Source organism: Rhododendron vialii, chromosome 13a (genome assembly GCF_030253575.1).
Source record: "Rhododendron vialii isolate Sample 1 chromosome 13a, ASM3025357v1".
Taxonomy (NCBI): Eukaryota; Viridiplantae; Streptophyta; class Magnoliopsida; order Ericales; family Ericaceae; genus Rhododendron; species Rhododendron vialii.
Window position 1 is genome coordinate 812,258 of NC_080569.1, and position 16,225 is coordinate 828,482.

General features: G+C 39.2%; 2 protein-coding genes across 4 annotated transcripts; one reads left to right on the top strand and one right to left on the bottom strand.

Moving 5' to 3' along the window:
* The first annotated feature begins 43 nt into the window (after nt 1-43).
* Nucleotides 44-5,941, top strand: LOC131315031 (protein FAR1-RELATED SEQUENCE 11-like). The gene is made up of 5 exons (XM_058344079.1): nt 44-173; nt 303-458; nt 1,391-2,400; nt 3,368-3,811; nt 3,894-5,941. The coding sequence occupies exons 3-5, from the start codon at nt 1,432-1,434 to the stop codon at nt 4,752-4,754; spliced, it is 2,274 nt and encodes a 757-aa protein (XP_058200062.1). The 5' UTR covers nt 44-173; nt 303-458; nt 1,391-1,431; the 3' UTR covers nt 4,755-5,941.
* LOC131315032 (uncharacterized) lies at nt 5,540-15,818 on the bottom strand. 3 transcript variants are annotated; one of them, XM_058344080.1, is made up of 13 exons: nt 15,395-15,818; nt 14,406-14,543; nt 14,123-14,204; nt 13,397-13,473; nt 12,596-12,702; nt 12,318-12,450; nt 10,500-10,616; nt 10,310-10,401; nt 9,189-9,255; nt 8,950-9,028; nt 8,765-8,856; nt 7,912-8,055; nt 5,540-6,979 (listed from the first exon to the last, which is right to left on the bottom strand). In XM_058344080.1, exons 1-13 carry the CDS (start codon nt 15,614-15,616, stop codon nt 6,839-6,841), a joined length of 1,491 nt encoding a protein of 496 aa, XP_058200063.1. In that variant the 5' UTR covers nt 15,617-15,818; the 3' UTR covers nt 5,540-6,838. The 3 variants fall into 3 exon arrangements, with proteins under 3 accessions (XP_058200063.1, XP_058200064.1, XP_058200065.1); XM_058344081.1 differs by lacking the exons at nt 8,765-8,856; nt 8,950-9,028 and having other exon boundaries at nt 15,395-15,812; XM_058344082.1 differs by lacking the exons at nt 5,540-6,979; nt 8,765-8,856 and having other exon boundaries at nt 8,036-8,055; nt 15,395-15,812.
* Nucleotides 15,819-16,225: the final 407 nt, after the last annotated feature.

Consider the following 16,225-nt stretch of genomic DNA (forward strand, 5'->3'; position numbering starts at 1 on the left):
ATTGAAAAAAAGAAGTAAAAGTAATGGTACATAGAGAGGGCGTCCCAAGTTCTAGGGTTCTCTACGTAATTATTGCAAGATGTATTACTACAGTATTTGTAATTGTGCCCCTGAATTTCTGTTCGATCAGAATCAGAACAAAGACCAAAATATTCTTAATCCAAATCGGACAGGTATTCCTCTCTCTCTCTCTCTCTCTCTCTCTCTCCTCCTCCTCCTCCTCCCTCTCTGTGTTTGTGTCTGTGATATTGTTTATTGTTGGTGATTGTGATGCTTATCACGATATATTTGGGGTCTGTTAGAAACCCACACTTTCAGGTGTAACGGGATGTCCGATCCACTCACCAGGTGTGAATTCACTCATGATTTCAACTCCCTTATTGTTAGCATCTTTCTGAGGTCGTGAGAAGCGATGACTTTCTAGGCTTCTGCTCTGGGCCGGCCCTGCTAGTAGAAGGGTAAGAGAGCGTATAACAACATTTCTGCTGTTTTGCTGTTGATCCATCGGACTGTTTACATCTTTATAGATTTCAGCACATTATTATCCTATTAACCCGTTAAATGCAATGCCCGTTTTTCTTCATGTGTGCAACTTGGAGATACCATTTTCTTTGCCATCAATGCCAATTTTCATAGGCGTATGTACTTGCTATTTAACACCTTTTTGTATGCAAAAGGTATTATTGTGTACTTCGGGTTTTTATTGGTCATATTGGATACTTTGTTCGGGAGGTTGGCAGTGGTGGAAGTAGTGACTTGCATTTCCAAATACTCTAAGGGTCGTTGTAATGGTTGACGAAGTCTCATTATGGTCGTTATAATTAAACCAGAAGATCTATACGAAGAACCGAAGAAATTTGAGAGATCAAGTTGTGCGTGCTAGGTGATAAGTACTGTCTTACAAATCTCTGATTTGACGAAGTAGGGCAAGATGACAAATGTATACTGGTGGAAAGGTAGATGTTGCCTGTCTTTTCCTTGAATAGTGGGTAGTGGGAGCAGGGAAGTCCTTGTAAAGAAATTTCTAAATGTGGGAATAGCCTCCAAAGTATGAGATATGTGTTCATGTGTGGATGTCTTTTTACATTCCGCTGGGATCTTGTTGGGATTGTTTTTTGAATGCTGAATTCTGATGTGGTGGAAGATGGTTAGTTCCAAGCTTGAAGATTTATTTGTAGCTTTGAGTAGGCCAGCTATAATGATTTGACGGTACTTCATGAAATGTTCTGCATTGGACGTTCTTTCTTCCTTTGGATCTTAGTTTTTTGCATAGGTAACGTTACAAGTGTGGCAATGTCATAAACATAGTTTTCTTACACTCACTTAGTAGGCTTTGTTCTTGTTGTTCCAATTTTTGTATTTGGTATTCGTGACTGAACATGTCTTACAGGTACTCTGTCTAGTGCCTCCTTTACCTTATCCATAGGAATAATGTCTGAATTAACGAGCCTGGTGAGAGAAACTTCTGAAAATGGCACAGATTTGTCTCCAGATGATATCGGTTCTATCGAGGAAATGCCTGAAGACACAATTTTGTCACGACAAACCTCTGTGAACCTTGTCCCATTTATTGGCCAAAGATTTGTTTCGCAGGATGCTGCCTATGAATTTTACTGTAGTTTTGCTAAGCAGTGTGGATTTTCAATCAGACGACACCGTACACGAGGGAAAGATGGTGTTGGTCGGGGAATTACAAGAAGGGATTTCACGTGCCACCGGGGTGGCTATCCACAGCTGAAGCCATCAGATGATGGAAAGCTACAAAGGAATAGGAAGTCGACACGTTGTGGATGTCAAGCTTATATGAGAATTGTTAAAAGAGCTGATTTTGATGTTCCTGAATGGCGCATCACTGGTTTTAGCAACGTCCACAACCATGAACTTGTGAAGTTAAACGAGGTGCAACTACTTCCTGCTTATTGCACCATGTCTACAGATGACAAGAGTCGGATTTGTATGTTTGCAAAAGCAGGTATGTCAGTGCGACAAATGCTAAGACTCATGGAGTTGGAGAAGGGTGTTAAGCTAGGTTGCTTACCGTTCACAGAAATAGACATCAGAAACCTGTTACAGTCTTTCAGGAGCGTGGACAGAGATAATGATCCTATTGACCTTGTAAAAATGTGCAAGGATAAGAAGGATAAAGACCCCAACTTCAAGTATAACTTCAAGATTGATGCCAACAACAGGTTGGAGCATATTGCCTGGTCATATTCTTCATCAGTTCGATCATATGAGACTTTCGGAGATGCCGTGGTACTTGACACAACTCACCGCCTGGATGCATATGATATGGTTCTAGGAATTTGGATTGGAGTGGATAATCATGGGATGCATGCTTTCTTTGGTTGTGTGCTTCTAAGGGACGAAAATATACAATCTTTTTCCTGGGCATTAAAAGTGAGTAATTTTTTTTTTTTTTACTGTTGTGGCTCTATCAATATGGTAATATTTTCATTTCTTCATGTGATTGTGCTCTAGCCTCATACTAACAACTCGCTTGTTATATTTTGATCTACGTATGATGTTAAAGCAGCTTTCTCCTCTTTTTTTTAGTATTTGGCCTTCTGTAAAATGGTTATTTCTTATTACTCACCCATTTTTTGGTGTGTACATACTGCCAGTACTGTGGATAAAAAAAAAACTCCCAGTGCTGTTTTTAGTGGTATTCATTATGGCCACTAGTCCTATTTGGTTATGCCCCAAGGTCTTGTACGAAGTGTTGTGGGGATAGAAACTTAATATCTTGTTATCGACCAATGGGGATTTGGTTGTGACTCATTGTGATGTTTGGGTACGAGTCACATTGGTGCTCATTGACTTACTGATAGTGGTTGTTTCTGGTTATCACTTATGATAAAAGTAGTCTTTGGTTATGCCCCAATTAGTGTTAGTAGTTATAAACCCACATCAATGGCTCAGATTCGTACTTTTATAGTCCGATAAAACTGATGCAATGATTTTGTGGCTCCTTTGGAATGGTTTTTTTCTGCTTCTACTAGACCTTATGATATACATTTTATTTCTCATCTAGGAGATAATGCCACTGTGTGAAGTTTAGGGTCTGTTTGGAAGTTGAGGAAAGAAAGAGAAAAGAAGAGAACATATTTAAGAATGAAAAGGTAGAGAAAGTTGAGAGAAAAAGTCACTATTTGTTGATCCCTACTCTTCCATATTTCTTCTCTCCTTCCACTATCAACCAAATAAGAGAAGGGAATTTTTTTTAATCCCTTCTTTTCTCTTTCTTTTCATAAGTTCCAAATGCACCCTTAGGTTCATCAATTGGTAGGCTTCCCTACACTTGCCCAAAATTCTTGCCACATGCTATTTCACTTTTGAAATTCTTTTCATTCACTGTGTATGACAGACATTCTTGGCTTTCATGAATGGAAAGGCTCCAGAAACAGTTCTAACTGACCAAAATGTGTGGCTCAAAGATGCGCTTGCTGTTGAGATGCCGAGAACCAAGCATGCCTTCTGCATTTGGCATATCATTTCAAAGTTTTCAGATTGGTTTTCTGCCCTGCCTGGATCTCAATATGATAAATGGAAAGCTGAGTTCCATCGGCTATATAATTTGCACTCTGCCGAGGATTTTGAAGTGGGATGGAGGGATATGGTTGATACATATGGACTACATGGAAATAAGCACATCGTCAGCTTATATGCACTGCGTACATTTTGGGCTCTACCTTTCTTAAGATCTTACTTCTTTGCTGGAATGACAAGCTCGTTTCAATCAGAGTCTATGAATGCTTATATCCAAAGGTTTTTAAGCGTGCAATCTGTACTTGACAATTTTGTAGAGCAGGTATGAACCTCAAAACTCTTGGGATGTTATCTTTGCTTCTTCTTTATTTCATCATTTTACTTTTGAATTTCTCTTTTGCCAGTTGGTTGCTGTTGTGGATGTTAAGGATGTAGGAGCAAAACAGAAGATGCAACGGAAGGTCCAGAAAGTCCCCCTCAAAACTGGTTCACCAATGGAATCTCACGCGGCTGCTGTTCTTACGCCATATGCCTTTTCCAAACTGCAAGAGGAACTTGTGTTGGCACCACAATATGCATCACTAATGGTTGATGAAAATTATTTCATTGTGAGACACCATACAGAAATGGATGGGGGCTCCAAAGTTATTTGGGGCCCACATGATGAGTACATTAGCTGTAGCTGCCATCAGTTTGAGTTCTCAGGCATCCTGTGTAGACACGTTCTTCGTGTATTATCGACAAACAATTGTTTTCATATCCCAGATCAGTATCTGCCCATCCGTTGGCGTGATATTGCCTCAGCAATGACAAAGTCAGCCCAAGGTCCCTCCTCAGGGGAGCATGCAGTGAAAGTCCAGTTGTTGCATTCCATCGTCTCAACCCTAATTGCAGAGTCAGTTGAGACAGAGGAACGCCTTGATGTTGCTTGTGATCAAATTTCAGTGGTATTGTCTCGAATCAAGGAATTCCCTGGGCCATCAGATGGTGTTAATGAGATCACCTATGACAACAGCCCATCCGATTCATTGATACTTCCAGAGGTTGAGGATTCAGATGGTATTGTTCAAAGTTTTACTGTTGGGAATCCTCATGAGTCAACTTTAGGAAAGCTGAAAGAGAGAAGATTTAGAGATCCGGTAGACATGTATAGGAAAAGAAGGCGTTGCACTATGCCTTACTATGGGCAGTTTGGACACGAGGCTACTGATTGTTCAATGATGGGAGGTGATGATTTAAATAGCGATGGGCTAGGGTTTTTGTAGTTAAACTTCTGAAATTGCTAGATAGGTGAAGTTATAGCATTTTGGCAGCCTTGTCCGTAGACTGTTGTAAAAAATCTCTCCATTCAAATGCAATCCTAAGATTGTTTTGTATGTTTAGACTTTAGAGTGAATAGATATATAACGTTATGACAGGACAACAGGCGACCCTTGCGAGTACTTGGGCGCATGAAATAGGAGGGTGATAAGGTGATATATCAGATTGGGAGAAAAAGAGGGGGGTCTAATGAGGGAGGGTGGGGAGTAAAGAGTTGGATATTAACTGATGTTTAATTTGGAAGAGGCTATGTTGTTCCTTTGCCGGGTCCTCTGACGTAACCTCTTGTTATAATTTTGACTTTTTGTTATTCACCAACTTCTTTCATTGCACACGAGTTGGCAGACTTGCAAGCTTACAAAATGGGATGCTGTGTTTTGCATATGATGATAGCGAACCAATAGCTTAATGATAGTTCAAATGACTAGAGGACGACGAGAACTCTAGTATGGATGCATGGTAAGAGATCCGGCTCTTTCAAAATTCACTGTCCAAAAACTTGTTTCGGTAACTAAGTCTGCAGTATGTTCCTTCCATTACATTTCTTGTTGCACAGGTTAGAAGATAGAATGCATCGAGGTCTTAATTTTTGTAGTTTGCTGCCACGTATATTTTTAGTTGTGATGGTTTTTCATTCTTCCAAACCCTAAGGGGGAAGATGTCCAAAACTAGTTAACGGTGGTCATGGCGGTGTTATGAGTTCCTTGTGTTTGATATTATCTACAGGGAATAGCAAGAAAGAAGTTCAAATCTTCCACTGAACAATGTGATACATTGAGGATTGAAAATTCTAAGAGTGACTCCCCTCAAGTTTTCTGGAACATATAGTATTCTTCTAGCTTTCTGCCTCGGCAGCCAAAGAAACTCTGCTTAGCCTGCTTGGTGAAGTTTTCGTGTCACATCCTTTGAACTTCCTACCTCCACTGCGGCGGCGGCCGGAGCCGAAAAGTGCTCTTTGCACTAGTGCTCTTCCCAAGCGGCTCTGGCTATTTTCTTTGTCTGACGATCTTCCGGTGCAGTACTCTTGGCTGCTGCCACTATTGCTGCCTGAAATCTCAGCATTTGCTCTATGAGAAGCCATTTTTCTTATTTGCCGCAGAGTGGGCCGACGGGGCTGTAATGCAGGATGTTTAGCAGACAGTGTCAAGTGGATGGCTGGATTTTATATTGTTCAATAAAAGGTAGCTGTCATTGGAATAGTGATTGATATATTGGGCCGGCCAAGTTGGTCTACGATATTTTGATAGTGGATAAAAAGTAGGGCAGGAGGAGAAGATTTGAAGCAAAGTGTTGCATTGGCCGAAAGGGGATTCCTCATCAGCTTTGCTTTGCCATCCAAGGAATTTTCTTATCACGAATGATTAGAAATTGTGGACTAACAAGCCTGTTTGGATGATGAAATTTTGGAGAGAAATGGAAAGTAACAGGAAAAGCGATTGGGGAAAATGAAGTGAAAGAAGCCGAGTTTATTTGTTTTCTTGAGCTTTGGATGTGAGATGAATATTTGAAAACGAATTTACCAAAAAACAAAAAAAAAAGCTGAGGAAAGCATTTTATGTTCGTTTTGTATGTACTTTTTATAACATGGTCCGTCTTTCGATTCTTCTATCCAAAGCAAATTGAAAAGAACTAACAATCCAACCCGAAGCTTAAAAGAAGGATTCCCATTGCTAAAAAGAAGGATTCCCATTGCACAGTAGAACACCCAAAACAAGAAGGAAGTGCATTAAGCTCATACCTGCTTTCCATCCCAACACCTTTAGAATGGGGCGGATGCTGGACCCTAAAAAGCACTTATACTGAACCTTTCTATTGTCACGGCTCCATCCGAAAAGGAGAGCTAGTTAACAAAAAAAAGAATGAAGGCAACATCCAATTATGGGAGGGGTGGTTCAGAAAAAAAGGGACAAGAAAATTTCGATTGGGTATTGGGTATGTTATTGCTCTTGTAATATTTTCCACCACCATGTAAGAAAAAAAACTGTACAAAGAGATTAGCGAGTTAATATTATGACATGCCAGTAAACTTCTACAACCGTATGTAAAAGCGTTTCATGTTCAGGAAACCAGCTACAAGACCCCAAAATAATATCTCAAGCACTACAAATGCAAGGGTACCCCACTTCCTGGAGTGAAGCATGGATTGCAACAGCGATTCTGTGCCGTCAACCTGCATGTATTTTCATGTTCTTATCGTCAATGAGCTGCACAGCATAGCAAGCAAAGCAGTAAAGCAATTATCTATCATTGGAACGAAACACACCCTAATATAGTAATGGGAGGGTGTCTCGGGTTCGTTGAGCATAGGAGAACTCATGAAACAAAAATCTCCAAATATCTTTTTGGGTCTTCTCATAAATGATTCCCACATTGACAGTTGAACATTTCATCAATAATTTGCAAATTGGTAATATTATGAAAACACCTCGAGAGAATGTCGACCTCTTTGAATGATTGGAAATATGGTTTAGAATTAGATACTGAGATCCAGACTCCAAATATTCTGACTGAGTTGACAGTGAGGCTGTTAAAGCATCCAACTCCAAACCAATTGGCAAAGAGTGGAGAGGCCGCCCAGGCTCACATACTAGTTTTGGAGGAGATAATTAAGCCATATGGGGCAAATCCCAACACTCCCCCGCACGTGCGACCCCCGATTCGCACGTGGAGAGGTCAACAAAGGATCCGGAACACACGGATCACAATGAAATAAAGTGCAACTATGGCACAAACAAAGGGGAAAAGCCTCCGAAAGCCTAGCTTTGATATCATGTTAAAGCATCCAACTCCAAACCAATTGGCAAAGAGTGGAGAGGCCGCCCAGGCTCATATACTAGTTTTGGAGGAGATAATTAAGCGCTATGGGACAAATCCCAACAGAGGCAAAAATGCCCAAGTGATTCATTGACTAGCATATAAGTTGAAATTGCAGCAACGTTGAGGAAGGTTTTGTGATAACTGAACCACCAACATAAGATCTTCTGCTAGTGCTACTTCTTAATAAGTTCATATTGAGAGGGAATTGCAGCATACGATGCAAATAATACTCAACGAAGTAGACAACTACACAGGGACAATGTAACCCAGCAGAAAAGAACTAACCAGATTATTTTCTGGTGAACGCCAATATAAACCTTGCAAAGCTGCTGGAAATAGGTCACAAGCACCCAAAGCATAAATAATGAGAGCATTCATTCCCATCCACTGAAGCACCATTGCAGACTTTTTAACATGCTTGACATCAACCTGGGTGAAATATGCCGAAAGAAGAACACTATCATTACTTGCAGTCTACCATTGTTTTATTTAGTTCATCGGAGTTCGCCAATAAATTGGTTTATCAAGTATAGATCGTCAAACCCTCTCATGAATTGGTATACCATAAGTGGCTCGCTAAACAGTTAAAAAAGGCTGATTAGACAAGAATCTTAGTGCTTTGCAAGCAACAAAAGAACATGGAATTCTGACATCCCCCTTCACAATCTAACCATGTTTATTTAAAAGATACGACTCTGCCACAGTTTTCAGTTCAAGATGCAAACTATACGAGTGTAGTAAATGTCAGAGCAGAAACAGAGTCATCCATTTTATGATTCACTTTGAGATCATCCATTTGCACCTTTCAAATTGCACAAAGTTTACTAAAAGCCTGGTTTGAATGTGTAAATCAACCCTATAGAGTTATTCTCAATCAGAAAGCAAAATTTAAAAATAAACAAAGATATCAAAAGGGGGAGGAGGGGACGGCCAAAGGGTGAATGTAGCTCGAATCAACCATCATACTCCCCTACAAGCGGGGCAGTTGAGCTGAAAAATGGGGGCCTTAGATAGGTGTGCAGACAGATATGATACATCTCCAATATCGTAACAAAAGTTGAACTTACAATGGGGGCCTTAGATAGGTGTGCAGACAGATATGATACATCTCCAATATAGTAACAAAAGTTGAACTTACTACGTAAAAGATAATGGTTAAGAGGAAGCCTGATGCTCCTGCTGTAATGCACATGTAGCTCAAAGTGTAGAGCGGTTTAGAAAGAGGAATACCTGAAAGGGTCAAGCATATTTTCCCTTTAGAGGAGAAAAATGTTTGTCATTTTATTTGGTTGCAAAATAGAGGTTTACATGAGACAGTAATACCTAACACAAATAAGACATAGCCTGAAATTAGTAGAGGGAAGGATGACATGGACCACAGAAACACCCTCTGCATGTGGCCCTGCAATAATTAGAGAATCAACGAATTTCCAGCAATATAACACAAAAACACCAAAAGAAACATCATATGATAGCAACAATCAAATAATTGGAAGGGAATACATAAACTCGAAACAACTCGGCTGCAAAAGCAAACTAGGAAAGCAACAAAAGTTCCATACCTTAAAATGCACAATAATGTGTCCAAAATGCAATCCAACCACACATGTCATGGCAGCCATCAATGAGCTAGTACATTTTGCAACCCACAAAGGAGGAAGAGAGATTTAGTCAAAGAACCCTCATATGACAATTATCATTATCAGGACTGTAATGCTGTATCCAAAAAACGCAGTCGAACAATCACTACGATTTACCATATCTAAGACATCAATCATAAAAACTTAATCAGTAGAAGACCATGGCATTATTCTAAACCACTGATAACACTAAAAAGAAAACAAGAAGCGAATCACATGAACCATTAACAACACAACTCCTCAATATGAAATACAACAAAATGTTCAAGCTATAACCTCAATCACCGAAAAAGGAATGCTCAATCCAAACATATCAATACTTGTATGTTCCTCGGACAAACAAGAACACCATTGAACATCCGTTACGGCCCTAGAATAGATGAAGAATAACATTCAAGATTTTTCTTGGACTACAAGCATCTCTCATTTCCGTATGGGTCAATGTACTGAGTGAACAAGTGATTGAGATTGGGATGGGTACATTTCGAGCTTGCTTTGGAATGCCAAATTCTGCATTTGCAAGAGCAAATGGTACCTAATTCCATGATAGAGTCAATTTTGCTGATGAATAAAACAAGATAAAGCAATGTTACATTGTTACTAATAATCCTCGTCAGAAGCCCCCGGACCCTTAAAATAACCAAAACTCCAGATTTAGAATGAAAGAAATCACTCTCTCTAAGGTACCAACACTTCCTGGCTCCTTACACCCCCAGCCCACTTGTGCCTCCAATGGCCACATCTACAACCTGCCACCTATTTTCACCATTGAATCACTGCAACATGCAAAGAACTAAACCCATAGGTGTCTATAAAGAAGGCATTGCCAGTCGTAGCTTTTGCCAAAAAGCCATGGAGCTCATGAGAATTGTGCCGGAGAATCTGTCATTGCATTCTTACTGGACAAATCATGTTTGAGATCGTATACCTTCAGAAGATTTATGGATACTATCACTTTTGAGTTAGGGGATATTACCAGCCTTAAAAATACCATCATGATAAACAGGATTTGCTAAAAGGCTGATGAAGGAAAGTTTCCAAACCTTAAGATGCCCTCTGGGTCAAATGGAGCAAGGCACCATTCTGGTGGGTTTTGTGGTAGAGGTCCATAATCAGGAGAGTTCACACTGCATTCCTGTTATACGGGGAAAATTAACTGGTCAAGGATCTGCAAAGTGGTTCAAGACTTCAAAATTGGAAGGATGACAGCAAGAATAGGAGGTTCTGGAGCACCTTTGTTCTTCTATACACAGGATGTTGATAAAGATGATCTACACCGAGAATAAATCGGTCAACCAAGCCAACTGCATTGCAAGCAGGGTCAAGACTGCCCCTCATTCCACAATGGACCTAGAAAAGAATGTGGTTAATTGACAATTAATTCCATAAATTGAGCTTAACGTTGATGTTAAGCTTCAATTTTTTTTTTTTTTTTTTGCAAACAAAAGGAAAATCATCAACCTTTGAAAATAAATTAACTCTGGGCTAAAATGGAAGTCCTGAAAGTGAAATTCATGGATACGAATACTGCCTAAAAAGATGAGAAGAAACATAGGTCAGAGCAATAGTGAGAGAGTGAGCATGCAGTTTTTCCAATTTTCATAAAGAACAGAGTCGGTCACATTTTCAGTTTTATTTGGGCAAGTTCAAGGATTAAACAGATATCCTTCAGCACAAGGAATATGAATATCTACCTCCCAACTGTAGTAAACAACTATCTAAACACAGGATATTGTGGTATCAGGGTGGTCAAGGTTATTCGGCACCACGGTTTATTCTGCTAACCAGGAAACATAAATATCAAAGGCAGAATCAGCAAAGCCACATGCTCTATCTTGGAGTTGGTACATGATCTATATTCTTGGGCCTTATCATTTGTTAAATTCAACATCCAAAATTTGCAGTGCATTCATCCTGATACTTCTAAGCCAACAGACCAACACATGAATCATTTGCAGTTAGACAATTATTAAACTGAAATGAAAGCCCCAAGCGAAAGCTAAAGTGCAACATTCAGAAGGGCAGGAATAAGAGGTTAAAACGACCGAACATCAAATATGTGATTATACACCCTCACTAGACATTATTGTCCCTGTTAATTTGATTGCAATGTGATTAGAGTTCAGAGAACAAATTAAAATAGAAGTGAATGGCTCCACAACATATGGTAGTAACACTACCACCATTAGTTTGCCACTCACTTGACTCTCACTAACATATTTGCTGCAATCTCACTGAAACAAAAGGCATTAAACAACATACAAAGCATATGGCTAAATCCCCTAGACACCAGTAGCCAAATAGCACTTGCAAATTTGCAAGTCTATCACACAACCCATTAATATGGATGTAAACAACTGCCTATATTCAGACCCTGTAGCTGTATGTAGGCAACAGAAACAACAAAATCTCGAAGCAAACACCACAAAGGAGTAGACCAAAGCATCAGGTCTCTGATAAACCACCCCACTAAACTGGCCAAAGCCTACTAGCAAGACCATAGAGATTATCATCAGATATCAACTGCGAACACCAAGTGACCAAAGTGCAAAGTGAAGGTTAAGCACGACAGCCAATTTGTAAGCTCTATAAGGTGTATAAATCTTCGCCAGAGTCTCTATAAGTCGGAAACAGCACCTAAAAGTACGCAGCCATATGCCTGTCAATCTCATAAGGAGTCCCTTCTGACAGAAATTATAGTAGAAGTATATAACAAGAAATGAGTACTGGAGAGAAACAAATTCCTTGACATGGCCTTCAGCTTATGAAGTCAGAAAAGGCAATTGAATGATGCACTCCCACCCAATGACTATTCAACATTCCAATCACCAACATAATGTATTGAACAATTAGATGTCAAGCACCCAATACCCCTCCGATCCATCTACTTATACTCTACTTAAGCGGATTGGACTCATACCTATTTTCAAAGCATAATACTCAACAGAAATGAACAGCTGGCAACTTATTAATAGTCTACAAGGCAAATCAAAAAGCAGTATGTTGTCAACAACTGCTTCTGTGAAGTTATGTAATGTCTTCCAAACTTACAATTTGGGTTCCAGAACCATATCTTGATGTTGATGAGCTCATGTTTACGGATGGAACTTCATAATTCCAGTCTGGAACAAAAAGGCCATAGAACAAGCTCATGTAAACCGATACTAGCAAGAAAGCAGCCGTCCTGAAAAAAGGGAAAGATTTGCATGATCAGCAGAGAAAGCCTGTCCCTTTTTTACCCTTTTTCTTTTGGAGTGGGGGAGAATGGGAGCTTGAATTACAATCGTCAATTCGTCACAAACCATAACATCCAAAATACAAAAGCGTACCACTGGATGCAGTATCTTTTAACGAATGTTAGGGCTGAGTCAACTGCAACGTTGTTAACTAGCCATATCTCCAGAACTGAAGCAAACAGATATCCAATTGAAATTCTCTGCATATTGCAGACGCTCAGATTATAATGGAGTAGCCAACAGTATGACCGATACCAAAAACCTGAAATTCATAGGAAAACTCGGATAGCAAATTAAGTTTCAATTTTGTAAACTAAGAACAGGATATAGGTAATTGGACATCAAGGTTATACATTTGTATACAAATAATCGAAATGGCTCCTTGACACCTCGTAGCAATACAAGACCGAGGATACAGAAACATACCAAACCTATGGAGAGGGAATACAAAAAAAAAAAAAAAAACCTAGAGATAATCAAACTTAAGGTGGCAAACACCAGTGTTTTGACTGTTTGCCGTACAAGGGAAAGAGGTGTCAAATTTAAAATGGTGCACACTAAGTTAGCTCAGACTTTTAGCTGCTTGTACTTGTACAATGAAGAACCAAAGGCCAGAATTTGTACAATTGTTTTAGCTAAACTCGATCTTTACGCGAACCTGGAAGCATTCTATTACTTCTTTATGCTCAACTAGGGAAATCAATATATAAACGAATACGATGAAAAGATGGGTATAATCTTTTTCCTTCTATCAAACTATCAAGGAAAGAAAAAGTACCCACTGACATAAAAGAAATACATCGGCAAGCATGTGTTTGAAAACAGGACAATCACGAGGGAAAGTTCGACTCAGTAGACTATAACCTAATCGATCAATAACATAACAAGAAATACCTGCAGCACACCCAGCCATCGTAACTTGCGAACATCCACTCCGTATGATAAGTCATTGCGCCCGTGGAAATACCCACCTAAAATTGCATTGAAATGATACCTTAAAAATTTACACTACGAGTTGACTTAAAATGGAATGAAAGTTTGCTAAATTTGGTTTGTTTCAATTCCTTTTGCAAACCAAATAGATGTTATAAAAATAATTTGAAAGCATTACTCCACCACTTTACCAGGCATCTATATTAGCTTTCCAAGTTCTTGAGGCCCTTTTGGTTGCCCAAGAATTTATAATTGAAGCAAAACAATGAAATACTTAGAAAGAGTTACTCTTTTTTTGATCAGTAGAAAGAAAGAGTTACTCTTCACGTTATCATTTTATTTCCAGCAAAGTCTGTACAAGGAAAAGCTGAACTCTCCAAAAAACATTTGGTTTCGTAAAGTGGTTGAGATATAACCTTTCCACTTCCCTACAGTACATACAGGGACTACACTTCTTTCAAGAAAAAAAAATTGGTGGACCCTATGAGCCACTAGTCCCAAGAGGGAATCGATCAGTTGGTAAAACAACGGAAAGAATCCCTTTTTTTCCCTTATTATTACGTTTCCTTGCTTCTTCCCTTGGGCCTTTTTTTGTTTGCTTAACCCCATTTTCCTTTTCACCTTTTGCCTCCCTTGTCTGTTGAATAAAACTACTAAACACAGCATGTACAACAAAGAGAAACCAACCTTGCAGTACCACCCCCAAGAGGAAAAGCTTAATTGTTCTGAGTATGACTTTCTTGGTAGCAGACTGTTTGTTTGTTACTTTCTGCATGATAAACAAGACACATCATGACTTCCGATGAGTAGACAATATGATTATCATGTCGATACATTTTCTGCTAAAAAGTTATGGTACTCCATGCAGCCCAAACAAAATAGTAGCAATACATGAAGCTGAGAGAATAGCAGCATGAGTGTGCACCCAATCGGAAACTCTACTATTGAAAATTCTTGTGATAGTAGATACCTTGAAGACCAGACCGATGGAAACACCAACACCAAATAGGAAAAACGGCATTACAAAGTCAGCAAGTGTCACACCAAACCATGGAGAGTGGTTTATTGACGGAAATGCTCCTCCGGCATCATCTACTAAAATCATCAACTGTCAGAAAAACTAACGAGAATGAGAAGAAGATAACAACAGAAAGAACGAGCTAACGAGGCCACACCATTGATGCCAGAACAGACATCATATAACACACACTTAAGACCCCGAAATTTATATAGTATCTATTGGCTTGGTGGAATGATTTTGGAAGTGAAACAATTGTGATTCCTTGGACGCCCAATTGAGTGAACATCCATGGGATTAATATACCATTGGACAACATATTGGATTATACGCCCATAAGGTAATGTATTATTTCCAGCTAACCAAACTACTAAAGGGTACTAGAAGGGAGTATCATCACTCATTCCAGCAAACCGAATATTGTGTTAAGAAAGAGGGCAATCATGGGGAAATGTTATACACTTTACATTCCGCCTATTCTGTTCTTTGAGGAGGAAGATACAGTTAAATAGAAGGAAACAAGTGCGGTACCTGTGCAGCCATGGGAAAAATTATGTTTGGTCTTATCCTGCTTACAATGTTTGACCCACTTATAGTTTGATAACTAATTTTAGTATTGTCTGTAGACCAAGTGGTCGGTCTAATGGAGTAGCTAATTTTAGTAGTATGTAGTGGAACAAATTATTTTAACAACTTTTTATCAGACGGACGACATTGTCCTGTCGAAACTCGGGTTTTAATCAATTATATTCTCGTTTTCTTGACAATATCGAGATTCTCGGTACACCAACAGATATACAAGAATTTTACAGTAGATTATAAATTCCGTACTTACAAGGTTCAGAGACACTCAAATGAAGTAGTACAATATGGGAGATTTTAGTACTATGAACGCGATCAAAGTAGTAGTAGTAGTAGTAAGATTTTAAGAGTGGACGTACGGCAACAGTGAGACCTCGGAAGACGTCGAGAGAGGCGAGGCGTTGATTGGAACCAACAGACGAATTAGGTCTTGATAATCCATCTGGCTCGTTCGACGATGATGAAGGGGCGATCTCCTCGTCACCTGCGGCGGAGTCACCGTACGGCGATGAGTCATGAAGGAGAGGGGTAGGATCGTCTGTATCTGTGTCCGCCGCCGCCACCACCACCACCGAAGACATTTTTCTGTAGTCTGAAGAAGTGCGACTGAAGAAATTTGGGCGCTTCTTGTTCGTTTTCGTTTATAGAATCACGAGTTGACCATCGATGAACTGAATCAACCGATCTTCTTTCAACTTCAAATCAAAGGGGAAATAATACTAGTAACATTGATCACCTCAGAATGAGTTGACTATCACGTGTTCGTTTTCGTTTAGATTCTTTGCTTTAAGGCTTAATTACATCATGTTTCCCTAAACTACCAGTTCGGTTTGAATTTTTACGAAGATTTTTTAAAATAATGAACGGAAAAATATAGAAAAAATTTATTGAAAATCGTGTTTAAAAATTTTGAGATTTCAAATTTAACGGTGAACGATTGAAGATTAATAAGTGGTCCAAATTTAAAAGTTTAGATAGTTTAAGGTAATGAAGTGCAAAATTTTGTTGTTTTGGATGGTAATTTGAAAGAGAGTCATAATTTAAAGGGACATGATAATTAAGCCTTGCTTTTTAATGAGAAGAATAGAGTCCAACTCAAGTCCTTGCCTTTTTTAATTTCAAGTTAAATTATCACAAAAAAACAACAACAAAAAAAATTCATGGGCCGAGTTCAGTAAACAGATGTTTTA

Coding starts and splice junctions, on each gene's coding strand:
- LOC131315032 (XM_058344080.1), bottom strand. CDS start 15,616: ATGTCTTCGGTGGTGGTGGTGGCGGCGGCGGACACAGATACAGACGAT. Junction 10,617..12,317: donor ATGGTTCTGGAACCCAAATT/GTAAGTTTGGAA, acceptor ATTCTTTTCTAG/GTCCATTGTGGAATGAGGGG. Junction 10,402..10,499: donor CTGTGTATAGAAGAACAAAG/GTGCTCCAGAAC, acceptor CCCGTATAACAG/GAATGCAGTGTGAACTCTCC.
- LOC131315031 (XM_058344079.1), top strand. CDS start 1,432: ATGTCTGAATTAACGAGCCTGGTGAGAGAAACTTCTGAAAATGGCACA. Junction 2,401..3,367: donor CTTTTTCCTGGGCATTAAAA/GTGAGTAATTTT, acceptor TGTGTATGACAG/ACATTCTTGGCTTTCATGAA. Junction 3,812..3,893: donor TTGACAATTTTGTAGAGCAG/GTATGAACCTCA, acceptor CTCTTTTGCCAG/TTGGTTGCTGTTGTGGATGT.